General features: G+C 50.1%; 3 protein-coding genes across 4 annotated transcripts in view; 1 reads left to right on the top strand and 2 right to left on the bottom strand.

Annotated features, from left to right (window-relative positions):
- LOC120305681 lies at window positions 1-5,641 on the bottom strand. The gene is made up of 4 exons (XM_039337872.1): window positions 5,509-5,641; window positions 3,349-3,456; window positions 2,045-2,344; window positions 1-490 (listed from the first exon to the last, which is right to left on the bottom strand). The coding sequence occupies exons 1-4, from the start codon at window positions 5,621-5,623 to the stop codon at window positions 333-335; spliced, it is 681 nt and encodes a 226-aa protein (XP_039193806.1). The 5' UTR covers window positions 5,624-5,641; the 3' UTR covers window positions 1-332.
- Window positions 5,507-22,178, top strand: part of LOC120305672 (asialoglycoprotein receptor 1-like) — a 23,677-nt gene continuing 7,005 nt past the window's right edge. Inside the window, exons 1-3 of one of the 2 annotated variants that reach the window (XM_039337862.1) lie at window positions 5,507-5,644; window positions 20,146-20,240; window positions 21,241-21,357. In XM_039337862.1, coding sequence (XP_039193796.1) covers window positions 20,147-20,240; window positions 21,241-21,357 — 211 coding nt within the window. In that variant the 5' untranslated portion in view covers window positions 5,507-5,644; window position 20,146. Of the gene's footprint in view, window positions 5,645-17,736; window positions 17,982-20,145; window positions 20,241-21,240; window positions 21,358-22,178 lie in introns of those variants that run through there. The other variant, XM_039337861.1, reaches the window with a different exon arrangement.
- LOC120305639 (POM121 and ZP3 fusion protein-like) lies at window positions 9,099-12,679 on the bottom strand. The gene is made up of 3 exons (XM_039337814.1): window positions 12,674-12,679; window positions 10,498-10,695; window positions 9,099-9,194 (listed from the first exon to the last, which is right to left on the bottom strand). The coding sequence occupies exons 1-3, from the start codon at window positions 12,677-12,679 to the stop codon at window positions 9,099-9,101; spliced, it is 300 nt and encodes a 99-aa protein (XP_039193748.1).

Raw genomic sequence — 22,178 nt, forward strand, 5'->3', positions numbered from 1 at the left:
TCGCGCGGGGCACGACGGGATTGCGCTCTCCTGTATATGGGGGCGGGCAAAGGAATGCCGGGAGTTGTAGTCCCGAGCGGGAATCTGGGCCTTGGCTGCCCAGCAACCCCGTTTCCTCACCTCGGGGCCCTGCGCGGCTGGCACCCTGTTTGGCACGGGCACTGCCCCCTCCGCCTGCCCAGAAGCCCCAACGGCCAGGCCAGGCCTGCTCGAGGGGGCTCTGCAACTCCCTTGCCTGGCACTGGGCCTCCTCTTGCGGGGTGCCCCCTCAGTGCCCGGGCAGCGCCCTCCCCAGAAGACACAAGGCCAGGCATGCGAAACCAATCCCAATTTTATTTGCATTGCAGTTCCAGGCTGACGGGCGATGCCCCCGGGAGGCCTCCTCGGCGCCGTCTTCGGACCAGGAGCCAGACCACGAGCGACAGCAGGGCCACCACCGCGGCGCCCGTCGGCAACAGCAGCAACGGCCAGCCCGGCACTGGCTTCCCGTCTGGAGGAGAAGCAGAGAGAGAGAGAGAGAGAGAGAGAGGCAGCTTGTGGGGTGTCCGAACCCCAAGAATGAGTGCTTGAGCCAAGCGGCAACAGCCAAAAAAGCCAACACAATCCTGGGTTGCACAAACAGAGGCACAGAATTAAGATCACGCGGAGTATTAGTACCGCTTTATAAAACCCTCGTGAGGCCACACCCGGGATACTGCAGCCAGTTTTGGTCACGATATTAATGTGGAATAATGAACAATCACTAGAACAGTGCTTCTCAACCTTTTTAATGCCGCGACTCCCAACCGGTTGTAAGTCGAGGACTACTCAACCGGTCGTAAGTCGAGGACTACTCAACTGGTGCAGCACCACCGTTTGCAGAAGGGGACTTTTGGCGGGCTCAGCAGGGCAGAGACAGCCTTTTGAAAGCCAATAGAATTAGACTCTGTTCAGGAGAGTCTCTTCTATTGGCTTTCAAAAGCCAATAGAATAACAGGGAGTAGCACAGCTAAGGAAAAGGGGGGAAAAAATGGCGGACTGCGTTGTTTGGCGACCCCCGTGAAATGGTCGTTCGACCCCAAATGGGGTCCCGACCCACAGGTTGAGAAACACTGCACTAGAATAATGATGTGTCTGCATAATTACTGAAATAGTGCTGTGTTAGTAGTATGTGACTAACCTAATGCGCATTATACATGGATACAATGTATGTAGCAAACTCTCCATTGTATACCCGTGAGAAACGAACCTAATGTATTACAACGTGTATTCCTTTGTTCCTGAGAAAAGGAAAATATAAAACTGAAGTCTGAACCTGCCCTCGGGGTTCAGAATTGCTTGTTGCTATTGCTTCTGAACCTGCACAATAAATCTCTCTGCTAAAACCAGGAGGCTGGACTAGAAGACCTCCAAGGTCCCTTCCAGCTCTATTCTATTCTAAACTTTAAGATCTGTGGACTGCAACTCCCAGAATGCCCCAGCCAGCAATTTTAAGACCTCTGGACTGCAATTGCAGTTTTGGGAGTTGCAGTCCACAGGTCTTAAATTTGTCAAGTTTGAGAAACACTGCAAATTTAGCACAAGGACTTTCCATAGGTTAGTGAGAGGCTTCTCACGTTACACAGAGTCTGTTGACCTGACCAAGACAACTGGACTTGCATGACTTGCAAAATATGGGGTGTAAGTTTACCCCTAGTGTAAGCTGTAGGTTGCCCCAAAGAGGGAATCAAGCTATTTTCCAAAGCGCCTGAAGGCAGGACAAGAAGCAACGGATGGGAACTAATCAAGGAGAGAAGCAACCTGGAACTAAGAAGAAACTTCCTGACAGTTAGAACAATTAACCAGTGGAACAAGCTGTCTCCAGAAGCGGTGAATGCTCCAACACTGGAAGTTTTTAAAAAGAGACAGGTCATTTGTCTAAAATGGTATAGGGTCTCCTGCCTGAGCACGGGGTTGGACTGGATGACCTCCAAGGTCCCTTTCAGCTCTATCATTCTGTTTAAAAACTCCCTCCCCTGGCAGGCCAAATCCTTCCACCACTCTTCTTTGGCTGTGACCATCTGACCTTTGGCTGCCATGTTTAGTGCTTCCTTGGGGAGCTTCACAGCAGTGGAGGCAACCGTGTCTTCCAGGGGGCTGGGCAGAATCTCTGCCTTGACTGCCAGCGCTGATCTTTCTGTGGCAGAAAAGTGGGCCTTTGATTGACGAGCCGGTGTCAACGTAGATACCAGAGCAGTTGCTCGCTGGGGCAAGGAGACCATCGGCTGCTTACGACGGACGCTGCCTGTGACGGCTTCCGTCGGGTCTCCAAAACCGGAGCCGCCTTCTTCCCCAGTGAAGAAGATGGGGCCTTGCTGGACAAAAGCTGCAAAGAGGGAAGAAGCATTAGCCCAACCCAAGGTAGTGGCCCCGTCAGATCAGGTGGCCTGGCTCAAAAACAGCAACTGTGAGAGGGACCTCGGAGTCCTAGTGGACGATCTCTTGACCGTGAGTCAGGTGTGTGCAGCAGCAGCCAAAAAAGCTAACACAATCCTGGGTTGTATAAACGGGGGCAGAGAATCAAGATCACGCGAAGTGTTAGTACCGCTTTGTAAAACCCTAGTGAGGCCACACCTGGAATACTGCAGCCAGTTTTGGTCACCATATCAGGGGGTCAGACTAGAAGGCCTCCAAGGTCCCTTCCAGCTCTATTCTATTATAAATGCCCCCCCCCTCGCCAGAGCAAACCAAGGCAGAGGCCGTGAGGCTGATTCTTTCCCTGATGGCATTTTGGAGGCCCTTCCAGAAGTCAAAAGAGGGCGCTGTATCACCCTCCTCCCCCCAGGAATTATTGGCTTTGTGATCCAACGACTGGAAGGCGCCCATTGGAAGAAAACAGAGGGCCAGTATGGCTAGGATTCCTTATCCCAGGGGTCTCCCTCCTTGGCCCCTTTAAGACTTGTGGACTTCAACTCCCAGAATTCCTGAGACAGCCATGCCTGCTTTTTTTTCACCTATCCCTTAAAGCAGAGAGATTGGAGAGGAAGGGATTCTAAGAGAGTAAGCAGGGCCACAAGGAGTATGCTGGCGGGGTAATTCTTGGAGTTGAGGTCCACCAGTCTTAAAGTTGCCAAGATTGGAGACCCCTGCCCTATTGCACGTCCTCCCCTGCCCCAGCTCCCTCCTCCAAGAAAGGGGCTGGCTGGGGAATTCTGGGAGTTGAGGTCCACCGGTCTTAAAAGTGGCCAAGTTTGAGGACCCCTGTTATAAAGTGAAAAAATAACCCGCACGGAACGGATGTGCTCGGCTGGGGAATCCTGGGAGTTGAAGTCTATAAGTCGTAAAGTGGGCCAAGGGAAGAGACCCCCCCCGGGCTTATCAGCCACTTACCTTCCAGAGAGAGCCCCAAGTGGTCTTTCGGATCCCCTGGGACCTTGGAAGACCCCCACTGTTCTCTGAAGGGGGGGTGGGTTATCTTTGACACGGCTGGGATCAATTCTACCAGGAGAGGAAGGAGCAACGGTTAGATGTACACAAATCACTTTACAGTACCAGTCAGTCCTCAACTTAACAACGCTTGGCGTTAACAATGGCACCGGAAGAAATGAGTGACGACTGACTCGCCTTGTCAGAAGGTCGCAAAAGCGGACTGCGTGACCCCGGGACGCTGCAACCGTCATAAATATGAGTCAGTGGTCAAGCGTCTTGCGTTTCGATCACGTGACGGTCGTAAGAGAAAAAAAGTTCTAAAGTCCCTTTTTTCAGTGCCATCGCAGCTATCGTTTTGTTCCAGCTTTTCAGGAATCGGAATGCAAAGCTTTGGCTGCCGGTAACCGACGCCGTGTGACATTTTCCCGACATCGACAACCCTCCCTGTGCACTCAGCCACCCCAACGGTTAAAATGCTGCCTTGGCGTTATTGGGCATGTGCTTCCTCCAAATGTTTCGGCCTTGTGCAGAGTTCCTCCCCAGCTGTTAAAGCTGACTTTAAATAGACTTTCTCTATTTTATGATCCCACCAGTTCTGGCTGGCAGGCAAATGATATTTCTTGCAGATCTTCCAATGCATCATTGTTACTACTCTGTCATGCCTCCTCCTCCTCTTCTCCTTCTTCTCCTTCTCCTTCTCCTCCTCCTCCTCCTCCTCCTCCTCCTCCTCCTCATTATTATTATTATTATTATCGATCATCGCACAGTCAGCCAGATGTTCAGACTGGATTTGGCATTTTGTCTACCTATCGAGTCCTTACCCAGGACCTGGGATAGGCAGATGTGGATGTTTGATGGTATTACAGATATCGTCGCAGGATGGAAGCAGTTCCTAATAAGGCTGCCTTTTGCAATTGACTAATAGCGAATTTGTCAATGCCAATGGTGTTCAAGTGGTGCTCCAGTTGTTTTGGAATTGCACCCAAGGAGCCTATGACTATTGGTACTACCCTTGCTTGCTTTTGCCACAGTCTTTCTATTTCTATTTGTAGGTCTTTGTATTTTGTTATTCTTCTCCAGTTCTTTCTCTTCTATTCTGCTATCTCCAGGCACTGCCACGTCCACTATCCAGACTTTTTTGTCTTTCTTATCGACAATTGTTAAGTCTGGGGTGTTATGTTGCAGGTGCTTGTCTGTTTGAATTCTGAAGTCCCAGAGCAGTTTAATTTTATCATTATTATTATTATTATTTATTTATTATTATTATTATTATTATTATTATTATGGATCATCGCATAGTCAGCCAGATGTCCAGACTGGATTTGGCATTTTGTCTACCCATCGAGTCCTTACCCAGGACCTGGTATAGGCAGATGTGGATGTTTGATGGTATTACAGGTATCGTCGCAGGATGGAAGCAGTTCCTAATAAGGCCGCCTTTTGCAATTGACTAATAGCGAATTTGTCAATGCCAATGGTGTTCAAGTGGTGCTCCAGTTGTTTTGGGATTGCACCCAAGGAGCCTATGACTATTGGTACTACCCTTGCTTGCTTTTGCCACAGTCTTTCTATTTCTATTTGTAGGTCTTTGTATTTTGTTATCTTCTCCAGTTCTTTCTCGTCTATTCTGCTGTCTCCAGGCACTGCCACATCCACTATCCAGACTTTTTTGTCTTTCTTATCGACAATTGTTAAGTCTGGGGTGTTATGTTGCAGGTGCTTGTCTGTTTGAATTCTGAAGTCCCAGAGCAGTTTAACTTTATCATTTTCTATGACTTTCTCTATTTTATGATCTCACCAGTTTTTGCTTACAGGCAAATGATATTTTTTGCAGATCTTCCAATGCATCATCATCATCATCATCATCATGATCATCATCATCATCATCAGTATTATTATTATGTCCCCAAACGGGTAGAAGAAAGTGCTTTCAGAGGAACCAGCGCTGAGTCAGAAATAGAGTTCCAGAAAAAGTGATTGATGCGGATCTCCGAGAATCCACGGAGAAGTGAAACTGTCCGGCAAGTTCTCTTCCCCACACCCCGTGGTCAGGAAACGCCTTTTGTGTCACGGGACCCTCCTGAAAGCCCCAAGTGCTCATAAGGAGAGGAACCCCCTCACCTTCCATCGCCATCTCCTCTTCGGCCGGCTCTCCAGGAGACTGAGCGCCATTTCCTCGCTGAGGGTCCAAGACAAAGAGGGGTCCCACGGCCAGAGCAACCTCGGGACCGGCCATCTCCACTGCGGACACAACAAGGTGAGCCTGAGCTGAGCCCTACCTCGGTTCCCTTCTGGACTCTCAGCCCTGACCCCTGGCAAGAACGGGGAGAGCTATCCCCCCCCCTTGCCCCCCAGGCTTCCCCATTTGAATTTCAGCCTAGCCGGCTGAAAGGAACCCAACTGCAGCCAAAGCAGGTTTTTGTGGAGAGAGCACCACGAAATGGAGATTTAACAGAATGACAGGCCTGGAAGGGACCTTGGAGGTCATCTAGTCCAACCCACTGCTCAGGCAGGAGACCCTACACCATTTCAGACAAATGACTGTCCAGTCTCTTCTTAAAAACTTCCAGTGTTGGAGGAGGGAAGGAAAGAATAACAGAATAAGAGACTCGGAAGAGACCTTGGAGGTCATCTAGTCCAACCGCCAACTCAAGCAGGAGACCCTATTCCATTTCAGACAAATGGCTGTCCAGTCTCAAAAACTTCCAGTGTTGGAGAAGAGAGGGAGGGAGGGAGGAAGGAAGGAAGGAAGGAAGGACGGAAGGAATAATAGAATAAGAGACTCGGAAGGGACCTTGGAGGTCATCTAGTCCAACCCCCTGCTCAGGCAGGAGACCCTACACCATTTCAGACAAAGGGCTGTCCAGTCTCTTCTTAAAAACTTCCAGTGTTGGAGAAAGGAGGGAGGGAGGGAGGGAGGGAGGAAGGAAGGAAGGAAGGAATAACAGAATAACAGGCCTGGAAGGGACCTTGGAGGTCATCTAGTCCAACCCCCCGTCAAACAGGAGACCCTAGACCATTTCAGACAAATGATTGTCCATTCTCTTCAGGGTTGGGGCAGCCACACCTTCTGGTGGCAAGCAGTTCCGTCGACTAATGTCAGGAAGTTTCTCCTTAATTCCAAGTTGCTTCCCTCCTTGATGAGTTTCCATCCGTTGTTTCTTGTCCGGCCTTCAGGGGCTTTGGGGAAATAGGGGGACCCCACCTCCTCTTCTTTGGGGGGGCAACCCCTTACAAATTGGGACGCTGCTATCATGTCACCCCCGATCCTTCTTTTCTCTGGATTAGCTGTACCCAATTCCTGCAAGCGTTCTCCGTTCAACCATCCCGACCTTGGGTTTGATCTGGCTTAGCATGCTCCACTTTGGAAACTGGAAACCCAGTTTGGGGGTTGGACTAGAAGACCTCCAAAGGTCCCTTCCAATTCTGTTATTCCATTCTTCTGGTTCCTTTAGAGAAGGAGTGTTTTGTACAATGGGTTTTTTTTGGGGTGGGGTGGGGTGGGATGTGGGGGGCGGAAACCAGCAAACATTGGCTGTTTAAGTGCTTAGAAAAGGGCTGCAGAACCACAAATGGCCACCAGAGGGCAGCAGCAAAGAAAATTGTGTAAAACGGGGGTCTTCAAACTTGGCCTTTTGATGACCTGTGGACTTCAACTCCCAGAATTCCTTAGGCAGGCACGCTGGCTGAGGAATTCTGGGAGTTGAAGTCCACAGGTCATCAAATGGCCGACTTTGAAGACTCCTGGTCTAAACCTTTAAAAAAAAAAAAAAAAAAAGCTGGAAACTTTAAGATGAGTGGATTTCAACTCCCAGAATTCATCAGCCAGGCATGCTGGCTGAGGAATTCTGGGAGTTGAAGTCCACAAGTCTTAAAGTGGCCAAGTTTGAAGACCCCTGGTGTAAAATTTGCTGCCCTCAACTGCACTGTTTCTCAAGCTTATAGATCAGGGGTCTTCAAACGTGGTCCTTTGATGACTTGTGGACTTCAACTCCCAGAATTCCTCAGGCAGGCACTGCCTGGCTGAGGAATTCTGGGAGTTGAAGTCCACAAGTCATCAAAGGACCACGTTTGAAGACCCCTGTTATAGCTAGATTATCCTTATTGTCATTTTTTACTGTACGCACAACGGCACACATTTAAAAATGAAATTTAGTTGCTTGCTCTCCAAGTGTACACATACATAACACACATGTAAGCATGCGCTACACAACCTATGTATAGACCTACCACCTTTACATATAAGTAACGTGTAAATACTTATCACCATCCATCTTGACTACATAACAGAAGGAGGAACTTATCCACTTTTAAGATGGGTGGACTTCAATTCTCAGAATTCCCAGAATTCCCCAGCCAGCAGATTCTGGGAGTTGAAGTCCACCCATCTTAAAAGTTGCCAACGCTGGAAAAGTCCCTTCCAGCTCTATTCTGATTGATTGATTGATTGAATGATTGATTGATTGATTGATTGATGAATGAAATGGTTTAGGATCTCCTGCTCCAGCAGGGGGCTGGACTAGAAGACCTCCAAGATCCCTTCCAGCTCTATTCTGATTGATTGAAATGGTCTAGCTAGGGTCTCCTGCTCCAGCAGGGGGCTGGACTAGAAGACCTCCAAGGTCCCTTCCAGCTGTATTCTGTTCTCACTTCAAATGCAGAAGCCGGAAACCATCCCGTCGGATTTTTACCTGTCAAGCTCCGTTGCCAGGGGATCTCTCCGTTCTCAGAGCCTTGGGGGTCCGGCCCCTCCACTGCCCCACTGCAGCTCTGGGTCTCGCAACAGCTGCAGATGGCACTGGGTCCTTCCACAGGGACCCACCTGCCGGGGGGGGGGAAGGAAAAACAGCTGGCTGTAGAAGAAGACCCAGCCTCTATTCCAGGGCTCCCCAATGCTTCGGACATATTTATTTATTTATTTATTTATGAGACTTATATACCGCTTTAAGTGCGAGCACTCTCTAAGCGGTGTACACCTGTAAGCAATGTATATATATATTTACATTGCCCCCAACAATCTGGGTCCTCATTCTCCCACCCCTTGCCAAAATGCAAAATAGCAGCAACGAATTAGGCCTCTACACTATAATTTTCGCACCCCCTGGAATATCGTCTCGCACCCCCAGGGGGTTGGGAACCCTTGCTCCAGTCCCTCAACCGGTGAGTACCCCGGAGAAGGGAAGGTGATAGACCTTGCAAGGCGGGAGGCTAAGATTCCCAGGGGTCTCCCAGCCACCCCGCAACCCACTGCTCTTTACAGGTGCCGCGCTACAACTCCCACAGCGCCCTTACAGAACTGCGGGACAGACCAGGCCCCCTTGAACTGGGCTAATATGGGCAGTCCACCGATTCCTTTAGTGACGGCTCAGAGCGACACCGGCCCAGAAATAAGTGACTTATGACCGTTTCTCACGTTTAACGACCGTGGCAGCAATCACCAGGGTCACGCGATCAACATTCAACACTGGGCAACCGACTCGGATTTACGACGGTCGCCGCGTTCCCCCGGGGGGGTCAGGGGATGCCCCCTTTGGCGACCGACTGGCAAGCAATCAGGCAGCCAGGCTCCCTTTACCCCCGCATTCCTAACTTCACAAGCACGGTGGCAAAAAGTCCGTAAAACGAGGCAAAGTTCACTTGAAGGACCGTCTCGCTTAGCGATGGAAATGGGGTCGTAAGTAGAAGACGACGCGTGTTGGGCCAGGGCGCACTCACGAATGGCTGGCTGCATCGAACGAACAGGCTTTGTTCAAGGCATCCGGAGGTTGCTCTCCTGGGGTGACTTTCAGGCGGCAGGTGATGTAGATCTGGAAAAAAAAGGGAATTTTTAAAATCCACATTTTCCTCCCTCGCCATAAAGGCGTATCTCTCAACCTTTGTCATTTGAAGGGGGGTGGACTTCAACTCCCAGAATTCCCCGGCCAGCTGAGCGTCATTGTTCAAGGAAAATCCAGAGTGACAAACAAACTGAAGGGCTCAATTTTTATAACGGGGTTCGTGTGCCAGGCAAATGAGATACCCGCTAGGCCAGGGGTAGGCAACCTTGGCTCTTTTAGGACTCGTGGACTTCAACTCCCAGAATTCCTGAGCCAGCATGGGGGAACTATGGCTCCCTTGATGACTCCTGGACTTCAACTCCCAGAATTCCTGAGCCAGCATAAGGGAACTATGACCCTTTTAGGACTCATGGACTTCAATTCCCAGAATTCCTGAGCCAGCATGGGGGAACTATGGCCCCTTCATGACTCGTGGACTTCAACTCCCAGAATTCCTGAGCCAGCATGGGGGAACTATGGCCCTTTTAGGACTCGTGGACTTCAACTCCCAGAATTCCTGAGCCAGCCTGGGGGAACTATGGCTCCCTTCATGACTCGTGGACTTCAACTCCCAGAATTCCTGAGCCAACATGGAGGAACTATGTCCCTTTTAGGACTCATGGACTTCAGCTCCCAAAATTCCTGAGCCAGCCTGGGGGAACTATGGCCCCCTTTAGGACTCGTGGACTTCAACTCCCAGAATTCTTGAGCCAGCCTGGGAGTTGAAATCCATGAGTCATAAAAGAGCCAAGGTTGCCTACCCCTGCCCTATACTATAATTTAGTTGATCTGGGTTTGGCTTCACATAGCGTTACTCAGACTCGGCCACTTTAAGACGTGGGGACTTCAACTCCCAGAATTTCCCAGCCAACTATTTTTTTCCCACTTTGCGGAAGTCAAGATATGTCTCCTGCATTCCCACTATCTATTAAGAAAGTTATCAACCCCCCTCGCAAAAAACATGGATAGTCTAGCCATGTTTGTTCTTGCTCTGTCCCTGCTGAATGCAGGTAAATCTTGCTGACTGGGGAATCCTGGGAATTGAAGTCCACTCATCTTAAAGTTGTTAATTTTCAGAAACACTGGCTTAGCCTGGGAATCATGGCTTAATACGTCCTAGAAAGTGGGCCGTTACGGTGGACTTCGGATCTTCAGGGAAGAGAGAAAGGGTGGGAATTGGGTTGGAGCTTTCTAAAAAGCCCCCAAGTGTTGCAATTCCTGGTGTGTGTGTGTGTGTGTGTGTGTGTGTGTGTGTGTGTGTGTGTGTGTGAATGAGCAGAATCCATCCAGGCACAGGAGCCCTCTGCCCACCACCCCCCAACCCATCCTCCACAGCAGGACAGACCAGTTTTTGGGCCTCTTCAGTGAATCGGAAGGCATCCACCGTGAACCTCAGGGTCTCCGGGCGTAGCCGCGGGGCGAGGAAGGCGGACGAGACCCCGTCTATCCGCCCGTCAAGCAGGCATCTGCGGGAGAGGGGGGGTATCAGCTGCTAGCAAGACCCCCCAGTTCCTCCCACCCAGAGTAGAGACGGTCCTCGACTTAACAGCGGTTCATTTAGTGACCGTTCGAAGTTACAATGGCTCTGGAAAAAGGGATTTAGGGCTGTTTTTCACACTTGACCGTCGTAGCGTCCACCACGGTCACGTGATCAGAATTCATCTGCCTGGCCACTGACTCATGTTTACGATGGTCGCAGCGTCCCAGAGGGGTCACGCGATCCCCTTTGGCAGATTCGCTTAACGACCGTGTTTCTCAATTAACCGCAGGGATTCGCTTAACGACCATGGCAGGAAAGGTCGTAAATTGGGGCAAGGCTCACTTAACAACTGTCTCGCTTAGCAACGGAAATTTGGGGCTCAATTGTGGTCCTAAGTCCAGGACTCCCCCTTGCGGTTTGGCAGGAAGAACCAGCCGCCATTTCTTCCCAATTAAAGATACGACTCCCAGAATTCCCAGCTACAGTGGAACTCTGGGAATTGTGGTCCCTACTAACCCAGAGGGAGATTCAGGTGGCTTCAAGCCTTGCAAGGTGAGAGCCCTTGGAAGGGACCATGGAGGTCTTCTAGTCCAACCCCCAGGGCCCCGAGGCCTTATACCATCCAGGAAAAATGGGTAGATATAGAGACCTAGATATAAAGATATATAGATGATAGATTGAGATAGATAGATAGAGATAGATGATGGATGATCGATTTTTAGATTAAGAGAGATAGGGATATAGATAGATTAGATAGATGGATGGATGGATAGATAGATAGATAGATAGATAGATAGATAGATAGATAGATAGGGATGGATGGATGTATGGATGTATGGATGGATGGATGGATGGATGGATGGAAAAAGAGATACAGATGGATGGATGGAAAGGGATAGATAGATGGATAGATACAGATAGATGGAAAAGGGATAGATAGATTAAGAGAGAGAGAGAGAGATACAGATGGATGGATGGATGGAAGGATAGATGGATAGATAGACAGACAGGTAGATAGATAGATAGATAGATAGATAGATAGATAGATAGATAGATAGATAGATGATAGATATGGATGGATGGATGAAAAAAGAGAGATACAGATGGATGGATGGAAAGGGATAGATAGATGGATAGATACAGATAGATGGAGAGGGAAAAGGGATAGATAAAGAGAGAGAGAGAGATACAGATGGATGGATGGAAGGATAGATGGATAGACAGACAGACAGATAGGTAGATAGATAGATAGATAGATGATAGATATGGATGGATGGATGAAAAAAGAGAGATACAGATGGATGGATGGAAAGGGATAGATAGATGGATAGATACAGATAGATGGAGAGGGAAAAGGGATAGATAAAAAGAGAGAGAGAGATACAGATGGATGGATGGAAGGATAGATGGATAGACAGACAGACAGATAGGTAGATAGATAGATAGATAGATGATAGATATGGATGGATGGATAAAAAAGAGAGATACAAATGGATGGATGGAAAGGGATAGATAGATGGATAGATACAGATGGATGGAGAGGGACAAAGTGATAGATAGAGATATGGATGGATGGATGGATGGATGGATGGATGGATGGAAGGATAGATAGATGGATAGACAGACAGACAGAGAGACAGATAGATGATAGATATGGCTGGATGGATGGAAAAAGAGAGAGATACAGATGGATGGATGGATGGAAAAGGATAGATAGATGGATAGATACAGATAGATGGAGAGGGACAAAGTGATAGATAGAGATATGGATGGATGGATGGATGGATAGATAGATAGATAGATAGATAGATAGATAGATAGATAGATAGATAGATAGATAGATAGATATGGATGGAGAAAGGGAGAGGGAGAGATCATAGAATCCTAGGGTTGGAAGGGACCTCGGAGGTCATCTAGTCCAACCCCCTGTCCGAGGCAGGAGATCTTATACCATCCTGCCCAAATGGCTGTCCAGTCTCTTCTCACAAACCTCCATTGTGGAGCACCCACAGTCTCCGGAGGGGAGCCTTTCCCACGCCGCGTCTCTTACCCGCTGGCCCCCAGGACGTCATACTGGGGCCCGGAGGTGGGCCTGGGGCTCAAGCCGGCTCTGCAGCTCTCCACCCAGAGCCTCAGGGGCAGGTGCTCCTCCGCCTGGACATCGGCCTGGAGGTGCAAGGGCTCCCCTAGCAGGAAGCGGTCCGAAGCTCTTTCGGCCGTCCAATCATCTGAGCCAAGAAAGGCACAAAGCTGCGGTTGAGTGGGCCACCTTCGGTTACCATGGCTACCAACACACCAACACAGTGGTTCTCCACCTTTTGAATGCCGCGACCCCCAACCAGTCGTAAGTTGAGGACTACTCCACCGGTCGTAAGTCGAGGACTACTCAACTGGTGCAGCACCGTTTGCAGAAGGGGACTTTTGGCGGGCTCAGCAGGGCAGAGACAGCCTGGACAATTCCTATTGGCTTTCGAAAGCCAATAGAATTAGACTCTATTCAAGAGAGTCTCTTCGATTGGCTTTCAAAAGCCAATAGAATAAAAGGGAGGAGCACAGCTAAGGAAAAGGGGGGGAAAAAATGGCGGACTGCGTTTGGCGACCCCCGTGAAATGGTCGTTCGACCCCAAGTGGGGTCCCGACCCACAGGTGGAGAACCACTGCGCCAACAGTACGGGAGGGGGGGGGTTCAGTTGGCATGGAAGCGTACCCCCCCAATGGAGAGCAGCCCCAGGAGATCTCAGCAGAGGTCCACCCTAGATGGTCAACCAAGCTCAGGTTGGCCGGTTGGGTTGGCCAACGGGGAAGTTTCAAACAAGGGGGGGGGCAACTCTCCTCAGCGCTCCTCCACCTTGGCGACTTTCAGGGCTCTGGACTTCCCCTCCCAGAATTCCCCAGGTGAACCCCTCCAGCCTTTGGTCCTCTCCGGGCTGCCTTACCGTTCATCAGCCTCAAGGAGAACGCCAACTTTGCTTCCCTCGACGCCGTGGATTCGAAGGGGACCCAGGTGGGACGGAGGCCTTGGCTGCTCACATTGTCTTTCCTGCAAGGAACAGAGACAAGGAACAAAGGGGGGGGGTCCAGTTTATCTCCCCTCCCACCCAGCTCTCTTGATTCATGATGGCCTCACATGTCACAGCAACCTTGTGCTTCGGATAATCCAGGGATCTTCCAGCTGGGCCCTTTGATGACTGGTGGACTTCAACTCCCAGAATTCCTCAGCCAGCGTGAGGGAACTATTCCCATCTCCTTCCTCCCTCATCTTCCTCCCTCCCTCCCTCCCTCCCTCATCTTCCTCCCTCCCTCTCTTCTTCTCATTCCCATCTCCTTCCTTCCTTCCTTCCTTCCTTCCTTCCTTCTTTCCTTCCTTCCTTCCTTCCTTCCTTCCTTCCTTTCCTTCCTTCCGTCCTTCCTATTCCCACCTCCTTACTTCTGCCTGTCTTCCTTCCTCCCTCGTCTTCCTCCCTCCTCATTCCCATCTTCCTTCCTCCCTTCCTCCCTTCCTCCCTCCCTCTTCTTCTCATTCCCATCTCCTTCCTTCCTTCCTTCCTTCCTTCCTTCCTTCCTTCCTTCCTTCCTTCCTTTCCTTCCTTCCGATTCCCACCTCCTTCCTTCTGCCTGTCTTCCTTCCTCCCTCGTCTTCCTCCCTCCTCATTCCCATCTTCCTTCCTCCCTTCCTCCCTCCCTCTTCTTCTCATTCCCATCTCCTTCCTTCCTTCTTTCCTTCCTTCCTATTCCCATCTCCTTCCTTCCTTCCACCTGTCTTCCTCCCTCCCTCCTTCCCTCCCTTTTTCTTTCCTCTTCTCCCTCCCTCCCTCCCTCCCTCCTTTAACCAGCCCTTTGAGTCAACCTCTCTAGAGCAGCTCCAGCCTTCCGCAACTGCCGCAAGGAGCAAGACCCCAATGGGTAGAGGCCACTCCCCCACCTGCCATTCCCGCCCCCCCCAACCTGGCCTAGCCAGGGCTGACCGTCACCTGGGATAATGGCACTCCAGACCGATGGTGGCCCCGCGGCTTCGGGCAATGACCGGGTGGCTAGCCAGCGAGGGCTTGTAGAAGAGCTGCGTCTGGTAGACCAGGAAGTCGGGGGTCATCTGAAAAGAGGGGAGCCAGGTCGGTTTGGCCGTGGGGCGAGTGCAGGCGGCACCCGCCGACCCACAAGGCGCGGGTGCCAACTCTCTGGAAAACGGGGCGACCAGGAAAACTGTGTGAGCGGTTGGGTCAGGACTGGGTTTCTCCTGGTTTCAAATATTTTATTAGCGTATCAAAATAATAAAGTGAAAACCAGGGGAAGGGAAGATGGGAAAAGGGGAAGAGAAAACAGTATAGGATAAAAGAGAAAGAAAAGCATTGGCTGCTTTGGGGGCAGTAGAATAAGGTCACAACAACATAAAACCTCAGCTTTTTACTTGTATATAATAGAAATATAAATATATAAATATCATCATATATACTAGCCATTTCTAGTCTAGAACACTAGGCCTTCCTAATCAGCAAAACCCCAAATCAAAGTTTCATTATTTATTTTTTTCCCACCTCAAAGACAAAAAGTCCAGAAGTGGTTTCCAGGGAGAAACTTTCTTTAAACCAGGGGTCTTCAAACTGGGCCCTTTGATCACTTGTGGACTTCAAGTCCCAGAATTCCTCACCCAGGAAGTGCCTAGCTGAGGAATTCTAGGAATTGAAGTCCCCAAGTCATCAAAGGGCCCTAGTTCCCTCACGCCGGCTGAGGAATTCTGGGAGTTGAAGTCCACCAGTCATAAAAGGGATATAGTTCACTCACGCTGGTTGAGGGATTCTGGGAGTTGAAGTCCCCAAGTCATCAAAGGGTCCTAATTCCCTCACGCTGGCTGAGGAATTCTGGGAGTTGAAGTCCACAAGTCATAAAAGGGTCCTAGTTCCCTCACGCTGGCTGAGGAATTCTGGGAGTTGAAGTCCACAAGTCATCAAGGGGTCCTAGTTCCCTCATGCTGGCTGAGGAATTCTGGGAGTTGAAGTCCACAAGTCCTAAAGGGGGGCATAGTTCCCTCATGCCGGCTGAGGAATTCTGGGAGTTGAAGTCCCCAAGTCACCAAAGGGTCCTAGTTCCCTCACGCCGGCTGAGGAATTCTGGGAGTTGAAGTCCACAAGTCATCAAAGGGCCCAGTTTGAAGACCCCTGCTTTAATCCAACCGTGACCACTTGAAGATGCCTGGACGTCAACTCCCAGAATCCCCCAGCCAGCTTTGCAAAGCTGGCTGGGGGATTCTGGGAGTTGACGTCCAGGCATCTCCAAGTGGGTCACGGTTGGGAAAGCCTGGTGTAAGGGTGTCCCCCAGAGTTGGTAGCAGCTCTCCAGACCCCACCATCCTCCCCTTTTCTTCCTCCCAGAGCCCCCCTCCCCTCGACGGGCGTACCTGCACCACGCTGCCGCATTCGTGGAGTCCCACCTGGAAGACCACCGTCCCTGCCGCAGCCTCCAGCCTGGATGGAGGGCAGGCAGCAGCCCCCAAAGCCAGCTCCGTGGGCTCCACCAGCTTCCCCAGCCCAAAGAGGTCCCGGTGGACGGTCACCACCATCCGGTGGGGCCCACACTCCACCTGCACCGGGGGGTGGGCATCAGTGGGCAGCCGGGCAGGGCACCCCCGCAGGAAGAGAGCCAACAAGGGGAGAAAGAAGCAGGCAGCCATGGCTGGTCCCAGAGACTCAGCCCAGCCAGGGAAAGGATGGCAGGTGGAGGCTGTTTGGGGCCAGCCACTCCCCAATGAGCCCTGGCCCCGCCCACTCAGCAAGAGGTGGCAGGCTGAAAATCAACAGGGCAAGCGAGAGGATGCTGGGGCAGAGGATGGGGAGAGAGAGGGAAAGAGGCTAAGCTAGAGGGAACTCTTCGCTGGGGGGGGAGGGGGTGGAACCCTGGTTTGATCAGACCGTGGTTGGCTGAACCAACCTCAGGGCCCTTGTTTGCGCAGTATACTGCAGCAGGAAGTCTTCACATGGTAGAGAGTGGGCTTCCAGGGTAGGCTCAGTCTCAACCAGGCAATCTTCCTTCCTTCCTTCCTTCCTTCCTTCCTTCCTTCCTTCCTTCCTTCCTTCCTTCCTTCCTTCCTTCCTTCCTTCCTCCCTCCCTCCCTCCCTTTCCATCCTTCCTTCCTTCCTCCTGCCTGTCTTCCTTCCTCCCTCCATCTTCTTTCATTGCCTCCTTCTTTCTTTCTTTCTTTCCTTCCTTCCTTTCCTCCCTCCTCTCTCCCTTTTCATCTCCTTCCTTGTTTCCTTCCTTCCATCCTTCCTCCTTCCCTTTCTTTCCTTCCTTCCTTCCTTGCTTGCTTCCTTCCTCCCTCCCTTTCCATCTCCTTCCTTCCTCCCTTCATCTTCTTTCATTGCCTCCTTCTTTCTTTCTTTCCTTCCTTCCTTTCCTCCCTCCTTCCTCCCTTTTCATCTCCTTCCTTGTTTCCTTCCTTCCATCCTTCCTCCTTCCCTTTCTTTCATTCCTTCCTTCCTTCCTTCCTTGCTTCCTTCCTTCCTCCCTCCCTCCTTCCCTTTCCATCTCCTTCCTTCCTTCCTCCTGCCTGTCTTCTTTCCTCCCTCCATCTTCTTTCATTGCCTCCTTCTTTCTTTCTTTCTTTCTTTCTTTCTTTCTTTCCTTCCTTCCTTTCCTCCCTCCTCCCTCCCTTTTCATCTCCTTCCTTCTTTCCTTCCATCCTTACTCCTTCCCTTTCTTTCTTTCTTTCTTTCCTTGCTTGCTTCCTCCCTCCCTCCCTTCCTTTCTCTTCCTTCCTTCCTTCCTTCCCATCCCATCCCATCCCATCCCATCCCATCCCACCTTCCTTAAGGTCCACTTCTGCAGGGATGTTTTTCAACCTCGCCAACTTGAAGACGGGTGGATGTCAATTCCCAGAATCCTTTTGCTGGCTGGGGGAATTCTGGGAAATGAAGTCCACCCACCTCCAAGGTGGAGCAACGCTGGCCCATCGCCAGTTTGCGGAGCGTTTATCCAGCGAACGGTGCACTCCACCGCTCTGGGCAGAGATAATATTGACGGAGCAAAGGTCCCCTGGGGAGGGATGGGGGGGAGGACCCAAAGGATCCCATTGCCCACTCCACAACCTGGTCCGGCCTCCTCCGGCCGGCCCCGCTTTCGTAGCCGCCAGGCAGGTGGGCGGGGGATGAAATTGGGCCACGGACCTTCGCTGTGGCCAAACTTTGCCCAGGGCTGCGTCCTCACCCAGGCTGGGAGAGCGGAGAGTTCTGGCTGACCCCGGCCTGCAAGGTCCCGCAAAGGAAGAGACGGGGGCAGAAGGGCAGCATGGCGACGTCAGTGGTCAAGTGAGTAGCCAAAGGGGTGGTCAGCACCTTCCTCCACCCGGTCCCCAAGGGAGAGTGGCCTCGGGGGGACTGACAGAATGAAAGACCTGGAAGGGACCTTGGAGGTCTTCTAGAATAATAGTAATAGTAATAATAATAATAAAGCTGGAAGAGACCTTGGAGGTCATCTAGTCCAACCCCCTGCTCAGTTAGGACCAAGCTCAGGGCCTTTGTTTGCGTAGTATACTGAAGCAGGAAGTCTTCACATGGTAGAGAGTGGGTTTTCAGGGTGGTCTCAGTCTCAACCAGGCAGTCTTCCTTCCTTCCTTCCTTCCTTCCTTCCTTCCTTCCTTCCCTCCCTCCCTCCCTCCCTCCCTCCCTCTTCTTCTCATTCCCTCCTTCTTCCTTTCCTTCCTTCCTTCCTTCCTTCCTTCCTTCCTTCCTTCCCTCCCTCCCTCCCTCCCTCCCTCTTCTTCTCATTCCCTCCTTCTTCCTTTCCTTCCTTCCTTCCTTCCTTCCTTCCTTCCTTCCCTCCCTCTTCTTCTCATTCCCTCCTTCTTTCTTTCCTTCCTTCCTTCCCTCCCTCCCTTTCCATCTCCTTTCTTTCCTTCCCTTCCTCCATTCCTTCCTCCTTCCTCCTACTCCCTTCCTTCCTTCCTTCCTTCCTTCCCTCTCCCTTCCTCCCTCCCTCCCTCCCTCTTCTTCTCATTCCCTCCTTCTTTCTTTCCTTCCTTCCCTCCCTCCCTTTCCATCTCCTTCTTTCTTTCCTTCCTCCTTCCCTTTTCTTCTCCTTCCTTCCTTCCCTCCCTCCCTCTTCTTCTCATTCCCTCCTTTCTTTCCTTCTTTCCCTCCCTCCCTCCCTTTCCATCTCCTTCTTTGTTTCCTTCCCTCCCTCCCTTCCTTCCTCTTCCTCCTACTCCCTTCCTTCCTTCCTTCCTTCCTTCCTTCCTTCCTTCCTTCTTCCCTTTTCTTCCTTCCTTCCTTCTGCCTGTCTTACTTTCTACCTCGCTCTTCTCATTCCATCCTTCTTTCTTTCCTTCCTTCCTCCCCTCCCTCCCTCTTCTTCTCATTCCTTCTTTCTTTCCTTCCTTCCCTCCCTCCCTCTGTTTCCATCTCCTTCCTTCCTTCCCTTTTCTTCCTTCCTTCCTTCCTTCCTTCCTTCCTTCCTTCCTTCCTTCCTTCCTTCTGCCTCTTACTTCCTCCCTCCCTCTTTTTCTCCTTCCTTCCTTCCTTCCTTCCTTCCTTCCTTCCTTCCTTCCTTCCTTCCTTCTGCCTCTTACTTCCTCCCTCCCTCTTTTTCTCCTTCCTTCCTTCCTTCCTTCCTTCCTTCCTTCCTTCCTTCCTTCCTTCCTTCCTTCCTTCCTTCCTTCCTTCCTTCCTCCTGCTCAACCCCCCCCCATATTACATCTCAGACAAACGCTTGTCCAATCTCTTCTTCAAAACCTGCATTGTTGGAGAAAGTCAAGACATCTAGTGGCCAGCGGTTCCACGGATCAATTCTCCCCGCTGTCAGGAAGTCTCTCCTTAGTTCCAGCTTGCTTCTCTCCTTGACGAGTTTTTAAGTGAAACACGGTCGTTAAACGAATCCTGCTCCCCCCCCATTGACTTTGCTTAGTCGGACGGTCGCCAAAGGGGATCACGGGACACCCCCCCTGGGCACATCGTCGTAAAGCGGAGTCATTGGCCAAATTTGGATGACGTGGCCACTGGGGGGTGGGGTGGGACTGCTGCAATGGTTGTCAGCCTGCAAAACAGCCACGAGTCCCTTTTTCCGGCGCCGGTCACTAAATGAATCGTTGTAAACTGAGGACTAGTAAAATGACTCTTAGCAAGTTACAGCTAAAGAAGAGACCTTGTGTTAAGGGGGGGAGAGTCAGGTTGCTTCTTTTGAGAGGAGAAGCTATCTCTGCAAATCAGCATCCTCAACCTTGGCCACTGGAAGATGGGTGGATTTCAACTCCCAGAATTCCCCAGCCAGCATGCGCTGGCTGGGGAATTCTGGGAGTTGAAGCCCACCCATCTTCCAGTGGCCAAGGTTGAAAGATTCTGGTCCGCAGAGACTTGGTCCCTATCTCCAGACCCCCCCCATGTGCCCCATGATGGCCCCTTCCCCATTGCCTCCCCCTCCCCTCCAGTATCTCCCTCCCACCCACCCACCCACCCACCTCTGCCCCTTTCTCCCCAGCATGGAAGCTTCGGAGCCCCCCACTACGGCCGAGACGTACGAGGACTTCCCGCCTGGAAAAGAGGAGGAAGAGTATGAAAAACACTTTGAAAAAGGTACCCGGAAGCGGATTCAAATCACGTACAGGCGCTGGGTGTGGGTATTGGTGTGTGTGGGGGGGGAAGGTGGATTGATAGGGTGGAAACCTGGAGATCTTGAGCAGGGGACTGGACTAGAAGACCTCCAAGGTTCCTTCCAGTTTATTTCTGATTCTAATTCTAATAATTCTAATAATTCTAATTCTAATTCTAAAATTCTAATTCTGAAGTTCTAAAATTAATAATAATAATAATAATAGTAAAGTTGGAAGGGACCTTATTAATTCTAATAATTCTAATAATTCTATTCTAATTCTAATAATTCTAATTCTAATAATTCTAATTCTAATAATTCTAATTCTAACTCTAAAATTCTAATTCTAATAATTCTAATTCTAACTCTAAAATTCTAATTCTAATAATTCTAATTCTAACTCTAAAATTCTAATTCTAATAATTCTAATTCTAATAATTCTAACTCTAATTTTAATAATTCTAATTCTAATAATTCTAATTCTAATAATTCTAACTAATTAACTCTAACTCTAATTCTAATTCTATTCTAATTCTAAAGTTCTAATTCTAAAATTCTAAAATTCTAATTCTAATAATTCTAATTCTAGTTCTAATTCTAATAATTCTAATTCTAATAATTCTAATTCTAGTTCTAATTCTAATAATTCTAATTCTAATAATTCTAAGTCCAATAATTTTAATTCTAATAATTCTAATTCTAAAATTCTAATTCTAATAATTCTAATTCTAATAATTCTAATTTTTTCTTAAAATTCTATTTGTAATTCCAATTCCAATTCAATCTCCTCCATTGGGGGAGCCATGTTATGGTCCCGAGGTCTAGTCAGGGCTGCAAGTCCAGAAAGTACCCCCCTTTGATGGGTGTCTCAGAGATTCTTGCACTTGTTTTTCCGGGGAAAGCCCCCCACCCTGCGAATGTCCACTTCTGGTCCTTGAAAGGCGAGTGGGTGAGGGTCTTCAGGACATCCTTCTCTTCACACAGACTTCCCGTTGTCGAAGTCTTTTTCCCGGCGCGTCTGTCCCACCAACCGTCTCCGTCTGGTGTTGACGGTGTTCTGTGCCGTTCTGATCCTCTTGGTCAGCATCCTGGGCATGCAAGGTGAGTGTGTCACACAAACGAGCTGGGACGTGGGGATGCATGCCCACAGGGGGGGAGGAAGCGTGGGGGCAGACCTGGAGTTGGAGAGTGAGCGTGCAAGATGGGAAGGGAAAAAATAAGAGAAACGTGGATTGGTCCATGAGGAACCCAAAACCGCTGGGGTGTCAACATCCAGCAAGAGAATCCAAATAAAACTCCGGGCTCATTCCGTCTCCGAAAATCTTACTGTTTATTGAATACACAGCATGGGTGTGTCGAAGCAAAACTAACTCTGAGGTTCTCACACCAGTTCATAGACTTAAACAATAATTTCCCCAGACAACACCCCCCCCCCCGTCTTACGTCGTCCATATCAACAAGCTCACTTTGTTATGGGAACCGTCTGCTTCAAATTCACACCTGTTCTGGCGTCCTTGAAAAAGATTCAGGCTCTGTAGCTGCCAAAGAGTCATCCCTGACCTGCGATCTAAGTGATGGAAATGCGGGAAGACCCTGCGCTCCTTTGTTTTTTAAACCTGGGTTTCGGGCGCTGTAGGAACTGGCCAAAGCTAGAGGGCTCTTGCACGCCGTCTAGTCCAACCCCGGCTACAGCTGGTGTCCGATTTACAGCCGTAATGGAGCCCGCAGCTTCAGTCGGAACTGAAAATGGGAAGCGAAGGAAGAAGGGAAAAGTGGGTGGGTCCACGTGGCGAAGCCCAAACTTGCAGAGACCTCCTATGTCTGGCGGCAATCAATCCAGGCGACTGCTGTGGCTTTGGGTTTTTTTTAACCTGGGTTTCGGGCGTTGTAGGAATGGGCCCAAACTAGAGAGCGTACGAGAA

This window comes from Crotalus tigris, unplaced genomic scaffold, assembly GCF_016545835.1.
Source record: "Crotalus tigris isolate CLP2741 ecotype Arizona unplaced genomic scaffold, ASM1654583v1 scf7180000017690.20705106771:4171800, whole genome shotgun sequence".
Lineage (NCBI taxonomy): Eukaryota > Metazoa > Chordata > Lepidosauria > Squamata > Viperidae > Crotalus > Crotalus tigris.